The sequence below is a fragment of the Chenopodium album genome, chromosome 13 (assembly GCF_948465745.1).
Source record: "Chenopodium album chromosome 13, dcCheAlbu1.1, whole genome shotgun sequence".
In the NCBI taxonomy this organism is placed as follows: Eukaryota; Viridiplantae; Streptophyta; class Magnoliopsida; order Caryophyllales; family Amaranthaceae; genus Chenopodium; species Chenopodium album.
The window spans coordinates 8,650,928-8,669,186 of record NC_137846.1 but is presented as its reverse complement, the minus strand read 5'-3'; the positions used below and the strand labels follow the sequence as shown (position 1 = coordinate 8,669,186).

Below are 18,259 nucleotides of genomic sequence, written 5' to 3'. Positions count from 1 at the left end.
AATTGAGGAGTTAAAATTGTGGACAAAAATAATTAAAGTTATCTTGAGGGGGTTTATATGAAGTTTTTTTTTTTTGGTCGGTGTAATTATTTCCTTGGATTTTAAGGATTGAATTAGTTTTGGTATTTCTTGTAGCTCAAGTTCTATTCTTTCCTAAATTTTGGCATGATTGCTTCTGGATTATTCTGATTTATTCAGTATGAATGTATGATGGAGTGTAGGCTGTGTAGAAGTTCTGAAGTATACTTGTATAGATCAAGATGAAAGTATTCAATGAAGGTAAACAAGGTTAGATTTTAAAAGCAATCCCAAAATATTTGAAGACCTCAAGCTTCTGAGAACATCTCAGATAACTCTGAAAATTTCACAAAACGCCTAAATTATTACATAATCCAAGCTGTGAAATTAGATTCACATCGATTTATTATTGTGAAGGAACCCATCCATAAATAATTTTTACATCACAATAGTTGGTCCGGCGGAAAATTCCTTCCTATCATTCCTAGTTATATGAATCGGTAAATATCTACTTTGAATAATCTATCTTAGGGTTAGCAAACTACAAAAATTATAGAGGATATCTCATGGTTTTTATGTACAAGCCCACCTGAAGAAACAGGTGCAGATATATACTGTTATGTTGGTACAAGCGCTAATATCTGGGTCTTAATTCTTCCCATGCACATTTGTATCTCCCTGTAAATTGAGAGGTTTTGCGGGCAGCATGGATGCAAACCTGTCACAGCATCATCTAATATCTGCGCGACCTCTGCAGGTGGATATTGTCGCTCAGTGCAAGTCTGCAAGTTGTTAAAAGAAATGGTCAGTGATGTACCATGAAATAACGTATCATAGACATTTAACTTACAACATGCAGAAATCATAAAGCAGCAAAAATTGACTAGAGGACGAAGAAACATTTAAACCACACAATTTATGTCTAGGTAACAAAATTTAAATCAAGATGGTGATCCTTTCAAGGATTAAAATTCATGGACCCCCCCCCCCCCCAATGGTACCAATTAGCAACAGCATCGATATTTTGCAAAATGATTCAGTTCAAGTTTTATAAAATCAACAAGTACCCCTCCAGCCATAAAAAATTAAAGACAGCCGGAATTCCACCAGAATACAGAAAGTAAAAAGGCCAGGCAACTGTTTCTTTAAAAAAAGAAAAGAAGAAAAAAAGAGTTAAATAGTCTCTTGAGAAAAAAAAAAAAAAGTTGCCAGATAGGGGCAGTAACAAGTCCAAACAAGACATGGAAACAGGGATTGGTACTAGAATCGAAAACAATTTTAAGTAAAAAAAAAAAAAATTTAACAACAATACTGGGATGATCCATTTCGAACAAGTGGTGAGGCAGCAAATCATAGAACAATCGCGAACCAAACAAAATAACATCAGTTTCATAATTATTGAAAAATACCTGTATCATAAGCAAAGTAGCAACACATGATGTAATAAGGTCAGAAGGGATCTGAAGATCATTTGACACAGAATGATCAGTTGGTTGCTCAGTAAAAGCATCACATGACAGAGGGGCCTCGGAAGCACAGGAAGTAAGTGGGTTCTGATGAGGCAAACTTCCTCGAACTGCATTTGAAGATGGTATCGCACGCTCACTTTTGCCACTGGCATCCAAAGCCTCCCTAATTCTTCCAAATGCATCTTCACCTTCTTTCATAATAGAGATTGCCTGAAATAATAATCAAGAGTATTTTATTAACTGCTAGTTACCATGAACAGTATGCAAGTTGATCTTTGCCACAATAATAATCACCATGTTCATGTCAGATTTCTCCACTATAACCTCCCCAGGCCAATTACTATGTCATGATAATGAGCTAACCAGTGTAAAAAAAAAAAAATGGACAAGGCTAAGGTCCTCAATTCCCTGGTGCCATGGAACCCAGATATTGCATTGAGAGAAAAAAATCATGGACTTCAAGAGATAGTCACTAATCAATTATAGCTTTTCAAAGCAGAAGATGCCCAATAAACAGAGTAGTAACATTTAATCTGAATTTTATGACATCGACAAAAAGTGAAAAACAGTGTGGTGCAGAGGTACAATAGCCATGAACAATAAAAAAGTTAATACAGCAGGCCTACCGACAAAACTTCATCATATTATAACTTCATACAAATCTCTTTGTTACTAAGAGGACTTTATAAGAATTTTTTTTCCTGAAACAATCAAATGCTTATCCACATTTTCTTCCTCCTATTAGATAAGTAATATCTTTGATTCTGCATAGTTATTACTACTATTGCAAGGAATGAAAGGTGATACTGTAATATCCATGCAGTTTACATAGCAGAAATGGGGGGGGGGGGGGGGGCATAATTATCTATGCAAATTAAAACAGTTCGTTCAGGAATCTGGGTGCAACACACTGAGTTTAACTTTAGTTCCAGCCCATGAGAACTCAAGTAGAAATAAACAGAGTTTGAGGAGAAAATTTTCTCATGAATAAGTGTGCATCTTCTTATTATATTCTTTCTGATTCTGCTTAGTCCTTATCTTGATGTTTTAATGCCTTTAGACCACAATAATTTTGGATCACACGGGAAGCAACAGCGAAGATTGATATGGGGCCATGAAAAATGGGGAAAAGCACCTTCTTCTTACAAGTTAACTAGCTACTAAAATCATTTCTCTTAAAATCCAAAAAAATAAAAAATCAAGTGGGAATCCTTAATCAGTTAATCGTAGACTGTTATATGACCAAAAAAAACAACCACTACAAAAGAGAGTAAGGTGGCATATGAAACTACAGCAATTTCAGGTCCATTCTGTACCTTTGTAGCAGTATCTACCATTTTTTGCGCCTTATCTTTAGATCCTTCAACAATTTCTGCCACATTGGATGCAGTTTCTTGACAACTGATTCCAGAATTGTTTAAAGATGGCATATTTTCATTTAAACCAACTGATTCTGTTGTGGGATGTGGACAAGAAGGCAGACTTTCTGAGCAACTCTGAACAAACACCTGTAGAAGAAATTACAAAGTCAAATTAATTTGATCCTTTAAAAAAAAAAAAAAAAAAACGTTAAAAAAAAATTAAAAAAAATAAATCAAAACACGCAGTTGATATGGCTGAAAAAGGCTAAGAAGGCGAGCACAAAATCTCACTACATGACCAAATATTCCAAAAACCATAATCATATTCTGTCATACAAATCTATGGTTGAGATTAATGGATCTCAATATCTCAAAATGTTTCTGCACAGTTTTCTAATATTATTACATTAAAAACTATTAGTAACACACATTCTCGGTTTGTTTCCTGAAAGGTTGATAAACAGCAGCAAATAACTAAAGAGAGGAAGAAAAAATCTTTGAAAGTTGCAGGAAGAAAACTAAATGACTTCTATCTCATTGTATATGTACAAGGGTAAAAAGAAAACAAACATAAGCAGTCAAGGTGTGTGTGTGTTTACTACACAATATAATATAGCACAGATACTGAACAAAACTGAGTGCGAAATTAGATGAATTTCCAATTCTTAATGAATCATAATACAGATACTACAAGCAAAAGAACAAAGTTTATACAAACCAGAAGATTCTTCTTGCATGACAATCATTCAACAATAAAGTTAGAATTTAAAATTGTATCAAGTGCGGACACCACAGCTCAAAATCAAATCTATTACTATAGTTCATTGGAACTTTATTTTGATGGTTCATCAGCAAAAAATTCTCCAAACAAAACAGAGACCATGATCAACAGCCAGAAGGCCTGAACTAGTTACATCCTCCCATAAACTTCTAACAATTACTTGGAATAATTATATTATACTCTAATATCATTCAATGATATCTTCAGCAGAAAGCATACCTTTTGATCTAGACCCCCAGTCAACCCAGGAATAAATCGCATATGACCTTCCTGCAGGTGCAGCTGAGCCATATTGTAAGATTTATTTTGGGTTGCTGATGGTATCTGGAAACTTCCACTGCCTACTACCTTAGCATATGCACTCAGACAAGCTGGCTTAGCCTGCAAAATTACAAATGTCCAACAAATCAGGATAGAGGTCCAATGTAGGATCACCGGGCTGTAAACCCAACCCAAGAACATCCCAACCAACCCAGAGTGAACTGAATCATAATTCAATCAGCACTGACAAACCAGCACAGCATAACCCAAACCCGATCCAACAAGAGTCACAAGACCCAATCCACACACCCAATTTGACATCTTTAGCAGGTAGGGCCAAAGGACAATGCCCTCATTTTTATCATATCGCATTCACTCTGTTGGTACCTATTAACCCCGATGCCCCATAAAAGGTTCAGGCCCAAGGCAAGGGTGGGGTAAAGATAACTAAGATTCATATAACCTTACACTGGCGATTACAAATTGATTGTTCCTTATAGATTGCATATCCTAAATGCAGCAACCAATTATTCAAAATTAGTAAAAAAAAACTGAATCCCAACTTCCCTGAAAAAAATGATCATGGGTTGGTTCACAATGATATGATAGTATTAGAGTATAATAATTTACTTCTCCATTAAATGTAGACAAATTAAATCAAAATGAGAAAAACAGTGCCATAGTCCCATACTCTCCTTTTAAGGAAAAGATAGCCATCCCCCACAAGAACTAAGGCAATCTAACTCCACATGTAAATGGGGTACCAACCCATCATCAAATTATTATTATAATTATATACAACTGAAGCTAAGCCTTAAATTCAAGGCTTGAAAATGAATTGTGCATTTGTGCACCAAGCTCAAGCTAACTCATATTATCATCCCCCAATCCTAGGCTGAACAAAAAAATCAATGGCGTAAAGATCAGTTTTCTTTTACATCCCTCAGAGGCTCTTTACAAACAAAATGATCCTCAATCAAGAGACCACATAAGAACAACATCACAGTAATATTTTTTTTTTCTCAAAAAAGTTGCAAATTACCTTCATATCGGCTGCAACTGATGGGCTGAATGAAGGAACTCTTATATGGTGATTGACATTTTTATTGTACTCCTCTAAAGCGGAAAAATTTGCTCCGTTGATTTTTGGAACTTGTACGCAGCGGTAATCAAATAGCATATTCTGCCTCTTCAAATCTTCAGGCATATTCTCCAACAGGTTCAAAGGCATGCAATCAATATCCTGTTTCAGAGATTAAAAAAATTGAAAATACCAAAAAAATAAATAAATAAATAAATTGAAAAAAAAAAAAAAAACACTAAATGGCTTAATTAACTAATCTGCACAAAGTATAAAAAAATATATAAATCATTCGTGCCCTATCATTTATAGTATTTCATCACAGAAATATTCTATATCATGGGAAAGAATGCCCATAACATATTACAATTGACTACTAAGAAATTCAATTACTGAAAACAATTAGTCGTTCGGCATGGGATAATATTGGTCACCTAAATTATAAACGGGATAAGAGTTACAAGTACCAGGGAATATTGTCACAATTACAGCTAATAGTAATTCTTTCTGGAATGACCTAAGAACCAAAAAACAAAAAAAGGTAACATCCTTTTGGAGATATTGGAAAATTATCCTTAATAAATTTTCAAAATGGCCCCATTAGTAGGGGCATCATATTGACATGACTTAGCTGAGCATATTTAGTCCAAATTTAATTTAGGAGAAATAAGTGTAATATTTCATTAAATGCAGAACCTTCAAATCATAACATCATGAGATAACTACAGAAATTTATTCTATACTCTTAACATTACAATCTCTAAATTAAAGGAAGCCAAAGAATCAACCACCATCCCCTAAGCTGGATAATTGATATCTAGTTTCAAGCGGCAACAAGGCAGAGGGAACAAAAGGGGTTATTGCCCATGAAGCTTTTATTACCCAAACTGAAGCCCCCCTTAAGGAGCATACTCATAAATTTAACAAATAAATTCACAGGAAAAGGATCGACATAATCTTTTTCTTCATGATTTCTATTCTTCTCTTCTTCCCTGCAATTACTCTTACTCCGTCTCATTGGAAACCTTGCAATTATGAATTCACATGTATCACTTTTCATCCCTCTCTAAAGAAAATTGCAAAAAATAAATAGTGTTTAGCTGACAGCAAGACGTCTTTACATTTTGTACACACCATGCTCTAAGTATGACCCTTCAAGACAAGATTCTGGAAGTATGGCCTTAAAAGACATGAGCAACTTGAGCTATAGGCATCAAGACATTTCAGCAAGCAAGAAAGACTGTAAGGGAAATTAGAAAATACCATGACGAGTTCAACCCCCAAATCCGGATGATGAAACTGGACCATGCAGTTGTCACGATCAACTGTCAAGACACTGCCATTATGACATTCTCTTGTTTTTGGATGAATAGCAACTACTTTTTGTCCAACATACAGTGGACAAGCTAAATCTGTTGGAAGTCCTTCCCCAAGGCCAGCCCGAAGGTTAGCATATTGAGTCCTAACAGATTCACGATATTGATTAAGTTTCTTCCTCTCTTCCTGTAGAAAACGCTCAGAGAATCTCCGAGGTTTACCAAGGGAACTGCAATCATATATATTTCAGTCAAACTTAACAGCCCTTCCTCTCAAGAGAGAGAAACTTTTCACAGTAACAATAAAAAATTTACCTTCTAATAACACCCAATTCAAAACGAGTAAGTCTTGGAATATGTCCCAATCCAACATGATCTAGGTACTCCACAAATTCCCTCTTAGCAAACCAAGGATAATCAATGGCACTGTAAAACCACTCATACACACACCATCTGCGTACTTCATGCCAGGAAAGACAATGCAAAAGCTTTCCCTACAATTTAAGTTGTTCAAGATAGAAAAATAAGCATAGGCTATATAATTGAGAAGAAAGAAGAATCCTGAGTCAATTATTGTTGGAAATAAGCAAACTGACCTTCACATCCTGCAATCTATCATGAGGTACAGACAAGCTATCACTAGAACAACTCAGAGTATAATTTTTGTCCTTTAGAAGGAATGTTCTGTCTCGTTTTCGTCTACGTTTCCTTCCTGTAGGGTTAACAACCTGGCTAGCATGGTGAACATGTGCACTAGACACTGCAACTTCTGCCTCTCCTGTATGAGGGTCATTGCTAGAAGACACGTCTGGAGACCTAACCAATGATTTACAATTTTTGGAAACAACAGAGATCTGTCCACTACTATTTCCAGACTTCACATCCTCATCAGCCACACTCTACAAGACAGTAATTTAGCAGTAATAAAACTTAAGGTCAAATAGCTACAAGAAATAAGCACAAAACAGGCCATAGATATCTCATAGAGTCATAGCTAACTCATCCTCCTAAACAAATTGTCAAAAGCAAGCCTCACCAAGTTGCAATGTTAAAATAAAATTTTAAAAAACAGTCAATCCAACCAAACAAACAAGTCAAGAACCATTGAGGAATCCAAAATACAAAATCAACATTAAAACCACAGGATCACTTATGCCGCTAGAAGTTAGCAATCGCCAACTAAAACTGCCAACGAAAAAATTTTCAGACAATCTATTGGTTTATTTTTCCCATATAAAAGAATCCATCACTTGTGGAAGTAACATATTTTGCACCATGTAACCTTTACCTTGGTTCATTTATCTATTACAATAGTCAGTGAGCTATAAAGATAGAAAGTCTATTGATAACCAACAAAGAGCTAATCCTAATTCATTAACTGTAGCTCAGTTGTTCCAGTCATCTTCTGCTTCCTCAAATCAATAGCCCAGAGATAAGCAGCTGGGGAAATGCACACCCAATCTTGTTGACACAATGAACCTAGACTCCTAGAGGACATGAAGAAAACCTAATTCGAATTCTCAGAAATCTAAGCACAAACAAGAAACCTATGCTTTTCACTTCACAGTCCATTGATGATTTCTACACTGGTCAGCACCCACATTAATTACTCCCTCCGTCCTATAATATAGAGACTATTTCATTTTACACATTCTGAAAGATGTACATTTGACTATCAATACCTTTAGAATCACATTAACCAAAATTATAAATAGCTGAGATTATAAAAGTTGATAGTATGTTTATTGTATGTATTAATGAGAATTTTTAGTCAAAGTTGTAAAAGTTTGACTATAAATATGAAAATAGGCACCCTATTCTGTGATGAAGGGAGTATTCACAAGCATGTTCATGATATACTATATCTGAATATCCTATGAGCCATGCACTGGAAGACTGCTAAAAGTGAGATTTTAACAGATAAATATTAAGCTGAAAAATACATGTGCTTAACATTCCAACCACTAATTCATGATTATATCCCCTTGACTCAAACAAAATGCCAGCCAAAAGATGCACATCCAAAGATTAAGTCGAATGAGGAGGTGAAAAGAAAAGAAAAGATTATGTCTGCTTGCCTCTTTTCTGATTTCAATATAAATTTAAACATGAGAAAATTATAAGGCAAAACTAAATCAACTAAGAATAATTACAGGTATGAAAAAAATTTCATTATGCTGAAACCATTGCAGGAATACAGACACGTATCAAATTAAACTGAACAAACAAGGTGAGAAAACTATCACATAAATCACAGTAGCATCAAAGAATTCACACAGAAAAGTGTTGAGAGTAATTAATTTCCTACCTCATCTTCTGTGGGCTTTTTAGAAAAATCATTGGGAAATTCAGCCTTTGGCACCTGCGACGCATCCAAGATAGTAAATGTTTAAAAGACAATTAGATGAACAAAAAGAAAAAAAAAATGCAGCTGGATCGTTACCTTTAAAGCTTGGGACTTCCGTTTCTTCTTGAACTCAACACTGGCCTTCTCATCACTTAATGCAATATTGGAACAAGCAACCCTATTAACTACAGTTTCCCGAACAAGTACAGAATCTCCAGCATCCTCAGCTTCAAAGACAGTATATTGTAAAAGAAATGATCAGTAATTAAGCCAAAATTCAGCAATACAGCATTACAGGGTTCCAAATAAATATCGACAAGATTGTCAGATAGAAAACATCCGTGCTCTGTTAACTGGAAAATTTCCTTGCATATATCTTCTATAAACTACACATCACCAAAAATACTGAGAAACGTATACAGTGGCCTAAACCCGAAGGCAGAGAGCATGATCATGACAGAAACATTCACCATGGCTTAAATCCGAAGAAAAATAATACAAACATGAGTTACATGACAGCAAGGTTCACAAAGCCATGAAAGTGCTGTACCAAAGACATTTGAAATTCAGAACTACTGTCAACACATGTATTAACCAATTAGAAAACTTTAATTTCAAAATTACAATCCAAATATATATGTATATGATTTGTAGATTATGGACAGAATCACACAGTCTGACCTTAACAGAAACCCACATATTAATAAAACTTACTTGCATCTGCATTGCAAAATTATCAAATGTACAGTCACTTATATAGTTATATAGATGAATATAGAGCCATATACCAAAGGCCAAAAACATCAGACCCTGTCATTGATCTTCTGAGAAAGTTGAGATTTTAGGTATAACTTCAAATGCAAAAATAGAAATATACCCCTTAGATAACAGCTTATAATTTATTTCATGCCCTAAACAATTAACTAGGGCATTACAAGAAACATCGAAATAATTTTAATAACGAACAAATGCATTTAAAAAAATCATATGCTCGGAGGCCAGTCACTATGGAATATAAAAGAGCTTAACTGCAACTGAAAATGAGGGAGGGGGGGGGGGGGGGGGAACCTTTTTCTATGAAAATATATTACATCAAACCAAACACACTCTTAGAGAAGATTAAGTCATGAATTAAATGTATAATTGCTAACTTCATGTAATGACCCGGGGCATTGGCTAAAAATAAATCTTGACATAGAAAGATTACATAGAAGTAAAACAATCAGATAAAAATCTCTATATACATGTAACAAGATACACCAGGCAATGTAATTTACATTTACAGCTACAATTATGAGAATTTAAATTTTTTAACAGCAAACAAGGCAGAGGATAGAACAAGTAAAAATCTTTATTAAAAAAATAAAAAATAAAAAACAGCAGAGAATTAAAAACCTACGACAACATTCCAGATACAATACTAAAGAATTGATGAGATGAAAGTAAAAGGACAAGAAAAGAGGGCTCAAGAAGCTGCAGAAAGAAAATCAACATAAATGTGTTGCCCCCAAAAATGCTCCCCAAGCCATTTTCATATATTGGTTAGAGTAAATTTTAAAATAAATAAAAAAACAGAACATAGAAAAGGAACAGATGTAAGCTATAGATGGTATCTGCGTTCTGTGCCACAGCTAAGAACGCAATCATAATATCAGGATTCAGCAGAAAAGGGAGAAAGACGGTTTACCAGGTTCTGCAGCAATAAATGGCATCATTGAGGACATTTCAGCCAAAGTCTGCAACGCATCACAAGCTGCAAGTTCATCTGCCAAGCAACAGATATGCATTATACCACCAAAGTATATTATGATAAGATGGTAAAATGGGTGTGCCAAATTGGCAAAAAGTAGAACTGGGTAGAACACAACCAGAAAATTAAAAAAAAAATGAGGGAGAGAGAGAGAGAACACAAATTACACACTATATACTACACTAAGGGTGTGCTCTATTCACCTAATTTTCACTTATCTGAACTTACTAAAACATATTTTAGTTGTAATTTGTACATGGTAATCCTTATTTCCTGAACTAAACTTATCGGAACTTATTACACCTGAAATAAGTGACAATAAGGTGAACAGAACAGCCCTAACAATGGGTAAAGCAAAAAAAAAAAAAAAAAAAAAAAAAAAAAACACATAGGAAATACTCCCTATATATATAATGTTTCATTTAACAACAACAAATTTAAGCTTACTATTTTAAACAACAGGCCCCCGATTTTTACTCTCACAACATAAATAAATAACTACTGGAGTAGTTAACTATATTGTTATGTAAATAATGTTTTCTAGTTACATTATATTTTGCTGGCAGTGACCCATGTATTATTCTACACAAATACTTTTAATAATTGTGTTGCTCAATAGAGGTCATATTCTTCATTAGTGTAACTGAGGTTTGTGGGTACTTAAATGTATTCAGCCACCAATTTAGGGAAAACGAGATATCATCTTATATAAGCTTCAGTGGAAATAAGGGGTGTAAGGAACTGTAATGGTCAGCAAATGTTGGCCTCCATAAATATTAAAGAAAACTTTATGTATACTAAAGTCTGGTGGGTACTTGGATGTTTTCAGCCACCATTTTGAGGCTAATGTAGATAAGAAATAAGGGTTGTAAGGTGCTTTAATGGTCAACAAATATTGGCTATCACAAATACAAGACTGAAGGCTGGAGAAATGAGAAGTGGTTTTAGCTTCTTTTTTAATCTCAAGTTCAATGCTCATGAGGTTTTACGTAAAATTTTATGCCATCTTAAAAAGCAAGGATGCATGGAACACAGTTGCTTCTGCCTTCCCAACTACTATAGCGTAGCTGGTCCTTCCCTCTGTCAAATCTGTTTCCTACGTAAACCAATTTTTCTGCATCCCCAACAATCAAAAAACGCTTTTTTATTTCTCTACCCCAGACTTAAAGAAGGAAAAATAGGAGAGATATAAAACAATATAACAAGAGCATAGCTACCTTCAAAGGTCAGTTTCTTGCCTCTACTTTGGCCCTCAGAAGTTGATCTGCAAATATCGGCACTTTTTCCATCAGAACCAATTCTTCCTGGTCCTTTATCAGCATACTTGTAAGCTTCTCTAATATTATCAAATAACGTAGTTTCGGAGTGCTGAACTTCCTCTTTCTTTCCTTTCTTTCCTTTCTTCCCTTTCTTGTACTCAGCTAAAGCAGATTTACCTATATCCACTCTATCCCTGGCCCAATTTTCAGTTTTGGCCTCATTGTAGCCCAAGCTGCATTCTTTAAAATCTCTGTCTGCTGCAAATCCACCATTCCTGACCTTCAGAACAGGAGATCGTGACATCTGGAACACAAACGTAAAAAAGTAAAAACAATTAAACACCTTGCATGAAACTGAAAGATATCTTTAGAAACCTCTAAAACCATTGGGCCAGAGACTAGCCATAAACATACCACCTCTTCTATAGCTGAGACTTGTGAAGTCCTTGCACATTCATTTTTTCTGTACATTGTTTGTGAGCTGTGTGGGGAATTTAGATTGCACCATGCTTCTTTCGGCCTTAAATCCCCATATGGAACACCATTGTCATTTGCAATCTTCCCCGACACTCGAGACTTCTTATTTGGATGAATGTCCAAGCATGAAACAGGTACACGAGGTGTCCTTTTTCTTACAGGGAAATTCAGCTGGATACCTGAAGGTTTGAGTAAGATCAAAGCTCAATGCAACTTGGTTATGCAATCAAACCTATAAAACCAAACTAAAACTTCACACGATACATGTCACATTGAAACAAGATTATTATTAGCAAGAGGACAATACCATCACCACGATTTTTTAGCAAGAATAAGCAGCCATCATTTGAGCCTGTAGACTGAAGCTTAGAATCATCTCTAAAAGTGTCAAGCAAACCCTTTGCTTTAGTACTTTTCTGAATCTTTCGAGCCATTACCTCAGGCCCCTTAATCTCCTTTTCACTGCCACTTCCATCCTACCAATATGATGAAATCAATTTAATGATCACAAGGAAGAATGTGTATTACCAAAAAAAAAAAAAAAAAAAAAAAAACTGTAAACTCTTATCGTGATCACAACAAATAAATTAGAAGAGCAACAAGCAAAAGCAGACAATAATCTCTACAATGAGAAAATATCCAATTTACACTTCTTAATCAGAAATTAAGACCTATAAATTATAAAACTAATCACAGCACTTGACTGATCACACAAAGAACGGATAAAATGCACATTAATTTTTCAGCAACTAAATTTGTCACTAATACCATTATCTAAAAGAAATAAGCACCACTCATCTCAAGGCAGATCATAGTCACCTCTCAGGAGAATTAATATATAAATAGGACTTTCCTACAGGATTCAGTTAGAATTGGGTAAGAAAATAATTTTATAGAGCAACCAAAAGATCCATCAAGAGTCAGCTAAGATCTTACCAGGACATTATAGTGATCAGTCATCATTGCTATGAGTCCAGCCACAGAAGCTGTGCCTTCTGGTAGAGATAAGTATGCCTGAAGAGCAAGAGCAAGAGCAAGTAGATGTTTATAAGTAATGCTTCCAACAATCAAAATGTTTCTACAATAATATGAAAATAAAAAAACTAGAGCACCGAAGGTACAGAGAAATAATCAAATCAAAGCAAAAGTCAAGAGTAACAATTCACTCATTATATCATCTTACCTCTACTTCCTGCTAATATATGTTGCTTGCACATCTTTTCATTTAACAAACTTTAACAGTCAACAAAAACGAAAAAAAAGCCATTCCACTGCACTGACCCCCCATAGATATTAAAATATTTCATCATGTACTCAGTTTTAAACCCACATGCCTTGCCATATACTTAATATAAATTCTTGGTATCATGTCAAGTACCCGGAATTGACACTTAATAATCAGGCATTAACATGAAAATAATTACTTCTACGAAGGAAAGTAATATCCTCAAAAAACCAAATATAAGGAAATTGGCTAATTCTAACCCTAGGACATATAGACATGAATTTGTATGACAGTTAATTATATCTAAGTTCATGTAGCATAGATTACATGGCCTAGCAAGGATAGTGGGGGTTAAAACTCTTAAGAGCATATTCTCATCTTCAATTTTCAAGATACCAACTTTTCAAAGGTAAGTAATACAAGTAACTCATTTTTAAATGTCCACAAATAAAAAGTGTACTGTCAAAGGAACCTCTATATGGAGGAGTTAACAAACACATATTTCAAAAACACAAGGTTCTTAAGTTTACAATAACACATAAACAATTACTCAATGAAGCAAGAGAGAAATTAATTGTGACGAGTTCTCAAAATATCAAATATTCCTAACTTTCACATCTTGGCATGCTTTACAGTTGACATTTTCACTAGGTTCAAAATCCAATTTGTCCCGAGATACAAGGCAAAATCCCAAAATTCTAGCATTTCACCACTAAATAAATCAGTACTTGCCTTACCACGATTTGAGCCAAGCAAAAGAAACTTATCAATACATTAATACAGTAAATAATCTACGGTGCATTGTTTCCGTCCTTATGACTTATCACATACTATAATATGACGTATCAATCACTGTAATATTTATATATCGGTGATTCGCATTGATTTTGAGATATGACAGCTCCTTACAACTTAGAGACAGCTACTCTCTCCTCCACGACAAATAAATTCATGATCTATTGATTCAAACAAAATTAAATTGATTGATAACATTAGGTTTCTTTATTGACAATGACCATCCCATATTAGATTCACTCTCTACAGAAATTACTCTTGCACTAGTATCAACTACAAATTAGGATATAATAGATGTTATAAACAAAACAACTAACAGAACAAACCCTAGTTTCAAAGAAATCAGTCATCCCAGCATCAGGGCAGAAATCAGTCATACGACTCATACCTAGTGCAGCCCATGCAGCCGCACACAGCCCAATTCTGATTGGGGTCTCAAGTCAATATATAATTACTAATTTACTATGTACTGCAATAAATATACATACATACTAAACGTGGCTTAGTGGTTTAGTGTTTATAGATACATAGTAGATGTTGGGGGTTCTACTCCCATTAATCGCTTATTTTCGCCATTTACTTTAAAAAAAAACAATTAATGCCAATTTAATTTGCTACTAAACTTTTCCTTTTTTCAACAGCAATTAATGCATTTTGTAAACTGCCATAGTAAATCACTAATGCCTTAATATTTCACATCTGATAATTACAACATTAATATATTTGTTCCTTTAAGGGAGGGAAAAAAACAACAATTTATTCTTGTTTTTTTTTATAAAAATTAGTCGGAAGAAGATAATATTCATTTGCCAAATTTTATACTCCTTATTTGCACAGGGCCTCCAAAAAGGTTGTGATGGCCCTAGACGGCATAGAAAACAGAATACTCACATATCAAATCATGTACATTCTTTACTTTTGAGGGGTGTAAGAAAATATGTTTTGAGGGGCAAAAATACTGAAATACAGAAAACTTATTCCTCACTAAAGCTAAGTTAAAGTCGTTGACTTTCAAAGATTTAAGAGCAATGCTTACTCGGTTCATATTGTACAATGCTTCAACCATATCTATAGACCTAGAACGCACAACAGTGGCAACCTGAAATTCACCATGAGCAAGATAAATAAATTAGAAGGGGAAAAAGGTGATGGCATGAAAAGGAAGATATAAGTTGCAAGTACAATAAGAGTTAGTAAGGGGAAGAGTAAATCATTCAATATCATAAATCTAGAAAGAGAGCACCCAATGACCAATAATTAGGAATCTGGGTCCCACCACACTTATAGCTTTTTTATTTGGTATAGTTATATTAATGAGCTAATTAGCCTAAGAAACTGATACAGATGCATGCACGGTATTGTTTATGAATTCATCACAGCAAGCTCACAAGAAGGTACCACAATGACAATTTAAAAGTATGATTCAGGCAGCATTGGCAAATACCCTTACCTTCTTCCAGTCTTGGCCATGCTTCCGATAAGCTTCATAAAAACGCTCAATTTCATGTTTACTCCATTGAGGTCCGAGCATATCAGATAACTTCCGCTTCTAAATAAGAAAATATAAAATTGCTACGTCAAACCTCTAAAACTTTCCCCACTAAATCCACACAACAAGCATACATAAATCTAGAAAATATAACTCTGATAAGAAACATAAAATATGAGATCTGCAGGCAATCCTTTAGTTTACAAATCAAAAAGACGGCCAATGACCATATCAAAAGCTAAGAGAAAAGTATGCTTCGTATAAAACAAAACAAAAAAACAAACAAACACCAGAAATATTTATTAAAATTCAATCACCCAAAAAGAAGAGTAAAGGTAAGAGCTCGGAAGCCTCAGATAAAAAGGTATAAATCAGAGGTGGTACATCAGCGTCTTACTAAAAACTGTTCCTCACATTTTCTATGCTCTAAACAGTAAAGACATTAGCATGCGACAATTCAGTATATTGCCTAGTAGAATATACAGATAGCGAAATGTATCAACAGACCAATACAGAATACCAACAATTTTCTATTTGCAAATGACCAAATTAAAATCTGCGAACAAGTAAAATGCTTATTCAATACTGTTAAAATACGGTAACAATAATGAGTCCCAAATGATTTTGTAATGAAATGTCAGTTCAGACTCATGGACTCATGGTTATGCAACATTGCAACTCTATCCCCTAAAAAGTACCTCAACATATGACTAAAATGAGACAATATCTTAGGATGGTCCATCATTAACCGGAAAAATATAATCAAAAGCAACTCACAAAACTCATCAAGTTGTTACACAGAATGAAAGTCATATGATACTTTGATCACGAAACAAACCACCAAATAATCCGACTACGTAGAAACCATACATTTCTCACCAACCAAACCATGGTAATGAACCCTTAAACCCCTATATAGGTTAATAAAATCAAACCCACACCATTTTTCGCCACAGGTTTAACCGACTATTCGACAAAATATAATTTATAGTACCCAACTGTTCAAAGATCAATAACATACCTAAATTGCAACAAAAATAAGTCACACTAACAACAACAAATAAACAAGAAAACAACCTACTCATTGTCAAATTATTATCATTATAAATAATATTTTCTTACAAAAATAAGAATGATAAAAACCTCACCTTTTGTTTGGATTTTTCATCTTTACTTGGAGATGAATCACTAGCAGAAGTAATTACTCTATTTACACTTCTCGACTTCTTTACTGGCGCCATCTTTCACTAAAAAAAATTTTAAAAAAATAAAAATTATTAATTAGCAAGCCCTAATCATCGGATAAGTCGAATCAAAAGATTAACAAGGTTTTTTTAAAAATAATAATAATACCACCAAAATTTAACCAGAATTTGCATTATCAAGATCCAATTCAAAAAAAAAAAAAAAAATCACTTATCAAATTGAATTAAATAACCTCAAAACACCAAACAATTAAGTAAAAAGAAGATCAAAATTTCAAATAATCGTAATTCATAAAACCAAATTTCAAAAAAAAAAAAAAAAAAAAAAAAAAAAAAAAAGGAGAATGAGGAGAGATAAAACAAAAATCACATTCAACCACCAAATGAACAAAAGAAAAAATTCAAAAAAAAATCGAAAATAAAAAAGTAAACACAAACAACAAAAATTGCTATCGACAAAAGAAAAGAAACACAAACAAAATTTTGAAAAAAGGGGGAAATGCTGAAAATTTAAGAAAATCAACAATGTAAAACCCTAGAAAAAATTGAAAAGATCAGCAATCAGAAGTGGCAACAAATTACAGAATTACATTACCTTAGATTATAAAAAGGAATTGAAGAAAAATGAGGAATATGAAATTGAGATGAAGCGTAAGAGTGAAGGAGGAGAGAGAAAACGGCAGAAGAAGAGAGAGAAAAAGAAGACGACGAAGACTCAAAAAAAGAGAAGAGAGTGAAAGGGGGGCCGTTGCCGCGAAAAACTTAAATGTCATGAGAATATTTTATTTTTTTATTTGTTTAAAAAAAGAAGGTTTTTTTTTTTTTTTTTTTTTTTTTTTTTTTTTGTGCACCTTTTTCGTCGTATATGTTGTTGGGTTTTTTGGGGGTTTTTTTGGGGTTTAGCGGTGGAAGGGTTTGAATTGTTAAGGTGATGGAACACAGCGGGTTTGTTTGGGGGAGTTTATAAACGTTTGTGAAAAGTTGAAAGATAAGTGCTTGTTTGGTTTACGCGAAAGTAAAATCTTACATAATTTTGGATATTATGCGAATTTAATTATCAAATTTTGTCAAAAAAAATCTATTTTTCATATCTTCTTTGGTTGGTTTTAGATTCGGTAATTTATTTTCCATATTGGGTAGGAAATGGAAATTCCCATATGTGAAGTACTTTGATTTTCCCATTTTGGTATTTTTTTCATGTCAACCAAACAACAAACTGTTATACAAATACATATAATTAATAAAGTTTGAGAGGTTTTTCCTCTAGGTTTCTCCTTGAGAGGGTGTTTTTCCTAGCTTTTTGCTAGAGTTTTTTCAGCTTTTTTAGGGTTTTTCCTTATCCCTTCTCCCTTTTTCCTCCTTCATCCTTTGCTCCTTGATCTCCATTATAATTATTGGTAGAGGCTACCATTAGTTCCTCAATCA

General features: G+C 34.0%; 1 protein-coding gene across 2 annotated transcripts; it reads right to left on the bottom strand.

Moving 5' to 3' along the window:
* Nucleotides 1–320: 320 nt before the first annotated feature.
* Nucleotides 321–17,568, bottom strand: LOC145574517 (protein ALWAYS EARLY 2-like). Of its 2 annotated transcripts, none has more exons than XM_081632328.1 (19): nucleotides 17,430–17,568; nucleotides 16,778–16,876; nucleotides 15,591–15,689; nucleotides 15,177–15,239; nucleotides 13,057–13,134; nucleotides 12,428–12,596; nucleotides 12,058–12,299; nucleotides 11,602–11,947; nucleotides 10,322–10,399; nucleotides 8,731–8,861; nucleotides 8,596–8,649; nucleotides 6,884–7,186; nucleotides 6,603–6,781; nucleotides 6,235–6,517; nucleotides 4,933–5,133; nucleotides 3,849–4,010; nucleotides 2,804–2,995; nucleotides 1,428–1,697; nucleotides 321–800 (listed from the first exon to the last, which is right to left on the bottom strand). In XM_081632328.1, the coding sequence occupies exons 2-19, from the start codon at nucleotides 16,868–16,870 to the stop codon at nucleotides 636–638; spliced, it is 3,108 nt and encodes a 1,035-aa protein (XP_081488454.1). In that variant the 5' UTR covers nucleotides 16,871–16,876; nucleotides 17,430–17,568; the 3' UTR covers nucleotides 321–635. The 2 variants fall into 2 exon arrangements, with proteins under 2 accessions (XP_081488454.1, XP_081488455.1); XM_081632329.1 differs by having other exon boundaries at nucleotides 12,061–12,299.
* Nucleotides 17,569–18,259: the final 691 nt, after the last annotated feature.

Coding starts and splice junctions, on each gene's coding strand:
- LOC145574517 (XM_081632328.1), bottom strand. CDS start 16,870: ATGGCGCCAGTAAAGAAGTCGAGAAGTGTAAATAGAGTAATTACTTCT. Junction 15,690..16,777: donor ATGAAAAATCCAAACAAAAG/GTGAGGTTTTTA, acceptor TTTCTTATTTAG/AAGCGGAAGTTATCTGATAT. Junction 6,518..6,602: donor GAATTGGGTGTTATTAGAAG/GTAAATTTTTTA, acceptor ATATGATTGCAG/TTCCCTTGGTAAACCTCGGA.